This window comes from Propithecus coquereli, unplaced genomic scaffold (assembly GCF_000956105.1).
Source record: "Propithecus coquereli isolate 6110/MARCELLA unplaced genomic scaffold, Pcoq_1.0 Scaffold168, whole genome shotgun sequence".
NCBI lineage: Eukaryota > Metazoa > Chordata > Mammalia > Primates > Indriidae > Propithecus > Propithecus coquereli.
In genome coordinates this window covers 2,638,077-2,645,182 of record NW_012141413.1, presented here as the reverse complement: position 1 = coordinate 2,645,182, position 7,106 = coordinate 2,638,077, and the positions used below count along the sequence as shown (strand labels likewise).

General features: G+C 34.6%; 1 protein-coding gene across 1 annotated transcript in view; it reads left to right on the top strand.

Moving 5' to 3' along the window:
* LOC105808113 (RING finger protein 17-like) overlaps window positions 1–7,106 on the top strand; it is a 66,812-nt gene that overhangs the window by 34,245 nt on the left and 25,461 nt on the right. The window contains exons 3-4 of the mRNA XM_012641674.1: window positions 821–901; window positions 2,403–2,503. Of these exons, the coding sequence (XP_012497128.1) occupies window positions 821–901; window positions 2,403–2,503 (182 nt within the window). The remainder of the gene's footprint in view (window positions 1–820; window positions 902–2,402; window positions 2,504–7,106) is intronic.

Sequence of the window (7,106 nt, the reverse complement as noted above, 5' to 3'; positions counted from 1 at the left end):
CATGCGCCACCATGCCCAGCTAATTTTTTCTATATATTTTTAGTTGTCCAATTAATTTCTTTCTGATTTTAGTAGAGACGGGGTCTTGCTCTTGCTCAGGCTGGTCTCGAACTCCTGAACTCAAACAATCCACCCGCCTTGGCCTCCCAGAGTGCTAGGATTACAGGCGTCAGCCACCATGCCCGGCTAGTTTTCCAGTTTTTTAAACGATGACCAAAAGACCTAACTGCATTTATTATTGTTGATAATAATATTGTTGTTGGAGATGAATTTTCCTGTTACTACTCCTGATAACTTTAAATAATGTATTGTTTTAATTTGAGATTAGAAATAGAACAAACTCCAAAATGGTGATGAATGAAGTGTTTTTTGTTAAAATCATTAATGGGCTGGAGAAGAAGAGACAGAGCACTTTAATTTTGCTGTCTTTTCCTTCAAGTTTAAATCTTAACCAAATTATGATCTTTTTTCCGAAGAACTGTTTATAAGTTCAAATGTGTACATTTATTGCCATGATAAATTATTCAGTAGTTTTAAATTGAAAAAGAGTTACAGGGCATAATCCTGTTTTTTTAGAAAAGATATCTTTATGAAAAAAATCTGGAATATTATAACCAGAGCTCTAAAATGTGAATGGTTTTTATTTCTGGGTAAGCAGGATTAAGTGTTACTTTTGTTGCTTATTTTCAGTTTTCTGTAGTGGAGCTGTATTGCTTTTGTAGCCAACATGGTAGCTTGATTTTTTTACAACTATAGTGTAAGGTATCTAAGCATCTGTTTTTATGTTTTATATCTGTATGTGTTTCCTCTCCCTTCTTAGGAAATTAAAACTTCAGAAGAAATCGATGAAGCATTGAAGATAGCAGGCTATAATTTTGAACAATTAAGTATTGCTGTAAAAGTAAGCATTTTGAATGATTAAATTCTGTCATGAAGTGAAACATGTCCTCATTAAATGTGTACATTTGAATGTGTTATCACTGAGGTTAGAGTTAGCACTGAGTTATTAAGCATGATACTCTAATAATAGAGAAATATATAAAGAATGGAAAACTTTTGCCATGGCCTACAAGATTGATCTTATAGCATTGTTGTGCTAGGAACCTAATGAAATTGGAGCTTTATTAAGGAACCACTGACTTATACTTGCTTGAGCTGAATTTTGTTTCAGATCAGCATTGCAGACCATCTTTCCAACATTTGCTCATTATTTGGCTATATCCGCCTGCTGAGAGAGTCTTACTCTCTCTTCCCTGCTCTCCCCTGCCTCCCCCACCCAGAAAGAGAGACTCACTCATTTGATGACAAGAAACAAGCTCTTCAGCACCCAGCAACAACAAATTTACAATCAGGGAGTTCAAAAGGTTATAGTTGATTATGCTGTGGCTATTTTTTTGCATAGAAAGACGGGACATTTTTGATCAGCTAAAAGTCACTATCAAAAGTCATTTATCAAGAGAAATGAGAAATTTGATAAAAGTAACAAGATAGAGTTATGAAAGAAGAAAAACATTGAGGAAAGAAGGGAAAAAAGAATGCCATCTGTGATGATAAAGAGTTATGACAAGTACCAGATGTAGTGGAGAAGAGCAAATCCGTGGTAAACTAACTGGAGGTTAGGACTTCAACATCTGAATTTGGGATAGGGGGACACAATGCAACCCAAAACAGACCATCCTCCGGCCCCTCAACATTTCTGTCCTTCTCAGTGCAAAATACACTTGCACCATCTCAGTATCCCCAAAAGTCTTAACCCATCCCAGGATCAATTCTAAGTATAAATTCTCTTCTAAATATCGTCTCAGTCAGTATGGGTGAGACTCAGAAATTCATCCTGGGGCAAAATTCCTCTCCAGCTGTGAGCTTGTGAAACCAGACAAGAAGTTATTTGCTTCTAAAATATGTTGGTGAAACAGGCATGAGATAGACATTCCCATTCCAAAAGGGAGACATCGGAAGGAAAAAGGGTCATGGCTCCCAAGCAGCAGTACTTAAAACCGCTTAAGATACAAAGAGATGTGTGGAATAGTTAACATTTTAATTCAAGTGTGGCTTCTAAGTTTTTTTTTTTTTATCTAGGGAATCATTCAAAAGAGAAATTGAACTATCTAAAATGATTTATTTCCTGTAGTAATAAAAGGGGATAAGAAAAAAGTTAAGAAAACTTATCAGTGGATTTTTTAGGTCTTTCTACCACATTATCAGTAGAAAATGCCAAGAAAATGTGATCTCACTGACAAGTATCAGGATTTAAAGTTGATCCTTGTGACTTATCTATTTATTATCATCTTAATTCCCTCTTGTTATTCTGAAAAGTCTAGAAAGTACCTTTTACTTTGAAAATTCTACAACTTCTACAAAATAAGAATTCCAAATTAAGTCTTTTGTGTTGTTTTTCCCAGATGCTTGAACACATAGAGAATCAAACAAGAGAGGAGACAGAAAGTGTTCTAGAGGTTGTGGAGAAACAATTCGATCAGCTTTTTACTTCTCTTAATTCCAGGTAATAGCTAAAATATACAGATTCAACGAAACTGAAGTGTTTAACATTAACTTGTCATTTTATTCCTTTGTTTAGATTGAAGTAACGAGTAACTTTTAAACAAGTTTGGTCGCCACAGACTGATTTTTAGAACTTCAAAATGAAAAACAATTTGTACATTTTTTTTTTTATTTTGGCTGTTTGTCTTCTGGTCCCAAAGTTAACTGTTAAGTAAACAATCTTCTTACTTAAAGCAGCGCAGAAAAAAAATTTCAAAACCTAGATCATGTGGAATTCAGTATACCTGGGAAAATACAAACACACTTTATCTTATATTAATAAATAGTTCTGTCATTTTTCATGTGCTTATTTGCATCAGAGCAGATGCCTTTCTAACAGCCATTACTAAACAAATATTGCTATATTGCTATTGCATATCCATTACTTTTTGAAAAGCTCTTTGATATAATCTTTAATTACATGGTAGAGGTAAAGTAAGTGTCCCTCCATCATGCATTTCAAGAAATAGGCTCATAGAAGTTGTGACATGCCCAAAGTAATATTTTAGTAATACCACTTGCCGATTTGACTCTTAACATCAGTGCTTTTTTTAAAAAAAATCTCCTGAGGATGTCTAGAACATTGGCTTGATCTACTATGTGTGAATTGGTTGATATTCTTTATTCTCCGACTTGGTGCTGTCTCATATTTGGTTTTTAATTATAACATTCAAGTAATGTCATGTGCATGAGTTTAATTTTTTGTATTTTTATAGTGATCAAATACAAATTACCCAAAATTTACCTTTTTAACCATTTTTTCCCTTGGAAAGGTTTGCATTTTTTTCCTTTTTAATCATTTTTAAGTGTACAGTTTAGTAGCATGTGGTAATTGTGTGTTTAACTTTTTGAGGAACTGCCGAACTGTTTTCCACAGTGGCTAAATGTACCAACTTACTTTCCCACCCACAGTACACAAGAGTTCTGATTTCTACACATTCTCACCATCACTTGTTACTATTTTTTTTCTTTTTTGATAGTAGCCATCCTAATGGGTGAAAAGTTGTATCTGATTGTGGTTCTGATTTGCATTTTCCTAATGAATGGTGATGTAGAGCATCTTTTCATGTACTTATTTATTGGCCATTAGCATACTTTCTTTGAAGAAATATTTATCCAAGTCCCTTGTCCATTTTTGAATTGGATTGTTTACTTTGCTGTTGTTATAGGAGTTCTTTATATTATATATTCTGGATATTAAATTCTTATCAGATATGTGACTTACAAATATTTTCCCCATTCCGTGGGTTTTCTTTTTTTTTGGAGACAGAGTCTCACTTTGTTGCCTGGGCTACAGTGCTGTGGCGTCAGTCTAGCTCACAGCAACCTCAAACTCCTGGGCTTAAGCGATCCTCCTGCCTCAGCCTCCCGAGTAGCTGGGACTACAGGCACACGCCACCATGCCCAGCTAATTTTTTCTATGTATTTTTAGTTGTCCAGCTAATTTCTTTGTATTTTTAGTAGAGATGGGGTCTCACTCTTGCTCAGGCTGGTCTCGAACTCCTGAGCTCAAATGATCCGCCCGCTTTGGCCTCCCAGAGTGCTAGGATTACAGGCATGAGCCACCGTGCCCGGCCGTCTTTTCACTCTTGATAGTATTCTTTCATCCACAAAAGTTTTTAATTTTACAAAGTCCAATTTATCTATCAGTTCGTTTGTTGCTTGTGCTTTTGGTGTGATATCCAAAATACCATTGTCAAATCTGACATCATGGTGCTTTTTCCCTGTGTTTTCTTCTGAGAGTTTTATAGTTTTAGTTCTTACATTTAGATCTTTGATCCATTTTGAGTTAATTTTTGTATATGGTGCAAAGTAGGGGTCCAACTCATTCTTTTGAATTGAATATCCAGTGTTCCCAGCACTATTTTTTGAAAAGGCTGTCCTTTCCCCATTGGATGGTCTTGGCAACCTTGTCAAAAATCAGTTCACCATATATGTGAAAATTTATTTCTGGGATTTCTATTTTATTCCACTATTCTGTATGTCTGTCCTTATGCCAGTACCACACTGTTGTGATTACTGTAGATTTGTAGTAAGTTGTGAAATCAGAATGTGTCAGTCTTCCAACTGTTCTTTTTCAAGATTTTTTGACTATTTAGGGTCTCTTAAGATTCTATCTGATTTTTAGGGTGGATTTTTCTGTTTCTACAAAAAACATCATTGGAATTTTGTTAGGGATTGCATTAAATAGTACATTACTTTGGGTATTATTGACATTTTTTATTTTTAAAAAATTTTTAATTATGGGTACATAATAGTTTTATATCTTTATAGGGTACATGTAATGTTTTGATATAGGCAAATAGTGTGAATTGATCAAATCAGAGTAATTGGGGTATCCATCACCTCAGGCATTTATCATTCATCATTTGTGTTAGGAACAGTCCAATTCCATTCATTTAGTTATTTTAAAGTATACCCTAACTTATTGTTGATTAAAGTCACTTTGTTGTGCTATCAAATATTATTTATTCTATCTAACTATATTTTTTATTCTATCTAACTATATATAGTTAGATATTCTATCTAACTATATTTTAACTGTCCCCACTTTATCGCCCCCCACCCCTGCTACCTTTCCCAGCCTCTGGTAACCATCATTCTACCTTCTGTCTCCATGAGATTGATTGTTTTTAATAATTAGCTTCCACACATTAGTGAGAACATGTGAGATTTGTCTTTCTGCGCTTGGCTTATTTCACTTAATGTTCTCCAGTTTCATCCATGTTGTTGCAAATGGCAGGATTTCATTCCTTCTTGTGGCTGTATAATACTCCATTATGTATATGTACCACAATTTTTTTATCCATTCTTTTTTTATCCATTTATCCTAAGTGTCCACTGATGGACACTTAGGTTGATTCCAAATCTTGCCTATTGTGCATAGTGCTTCAATAAACATGGGAATGCAGATATCTTTTCTATATACTGAATTCCCTTCCTTCAAATATATACCCAGCAGTGGGTTTGTTGAGTCATATGGTAGTTCTATTTTTAGTTTTTTGAGGAACCTCCATACCGTTCCCTATAGTGGTTGAACTAATTTACATTCCCACCAAAAGTGTACAAGGGTTCCCCTTTCTCCACATCTCCAGCATTCATTATTGCCTCTCTTTTTGATAAAAGCCATTTTAACTGGGTGAGGTGATATCTCACTGTAGCTTTGATTTGCATTTCTCTGATGACTGATGTTGAGCATTTTTTCATATACCTGTTGACCATTTGTATGTCTTTGTTTGCCCATTTTTAATCAGATTATCTCATGTTTTCCTATTGAGTTGTTGGAGCTACTTATATTAATGTATTCTAGTTACTAATCCTTTGTCAGCTGGGTAGTTTGCAAATATTTTATCCCATTCTGTGGGTTGTCTCTTAACTTTTTTGACTGTTTCCTTAGCTGTGCAGAAGCTTTTTAGTTTTTGTGATCCCCTTTGTCCAATTTTGCTTTGGTTGCCTGTGCTTTGAGGGTGTTACTCAAGAAGTCTTTGCCCAGACCAATGTCCTGAAGCGTTTGCCCAATGTTTTCTTTTAGTAGTTCATTGTTTCAGGTCTTTGATTAAATCTTTAATCCATTTTGATTTGATTTTTGTATGTGGTGAGAGATAAGGGTCTAGTTTCATTCTTCTGCACATCAATATCCAGTTTTCCCAGCACCATTTATTGAAGAGACTGTCCTTTCCCTGCTGTATGTTCTTGGCAACTTTGTTGAAAATAAGTTCACTATAGATGTGTGGCTTTATTTCTGTGTTCTCTGTTCTGTTCCATTGGTCTTTGTGTCTGTTTCTATGCAAGCACCATGCTGTTTTATTTACTACAGCTCTGTAGTATAATTTGAAGTCAGGTAATGTGATTCCTCCAGTTTTTTTTTCTCAGGATGGTTTGGGTTATTCTGGATCTTTTGTGGTTCCATGTAAATTTTAGGATTATTTTTTCTATTTCTGTGAAGAATGTTATTGGTATTTTGATGGGGATTGCTTTAAATCTGTAGATTACTTGGGATAGTATGGACATTTTAACAATATTGATTCTTCCAATCCATGAGCATGGAATATCTTTCCATTTCTTTGTGTCCTCTTCAATTTCTTTCATCCATGTTTTATAGTTTTCATTATGTAGATCTTTCACTTTGGTTAAGTTTACTCCTAAGTATTTAATTTTATTTGTAGCTATTGTAAATGGGATTACTTTCTCGGTTTCCTTTTCAGCTTGTTTCCTCTTGGCATATAGAAATGGTACTGATTTTTGTATATTGATTTTTATATCCTGCAACTTTACTGAATTTGCTTGTCAGTTCTACTAGTTTTTCTTTCTGGAGTCTTTAGGTTTTTCTAGATATAAGATCATATCATCAAAAAAAAAAAAGATCATATCATCTACAAACAAGGATAATTTCACTTCTTCCTTTCCAGTTTCGATGCCCTTTATTTCTTTCTCTTGTCTGACTGCTCTAGCTAGAACTTCCAGTAGTACGTTGAATAAGCCTTTTTTTTTTTTTTTGTCCTTGCTCTGTTGCCCAGGCTGGAGTGCAGTGGTGTGATCATAGCTCACTACAGCCTTTCAAACTC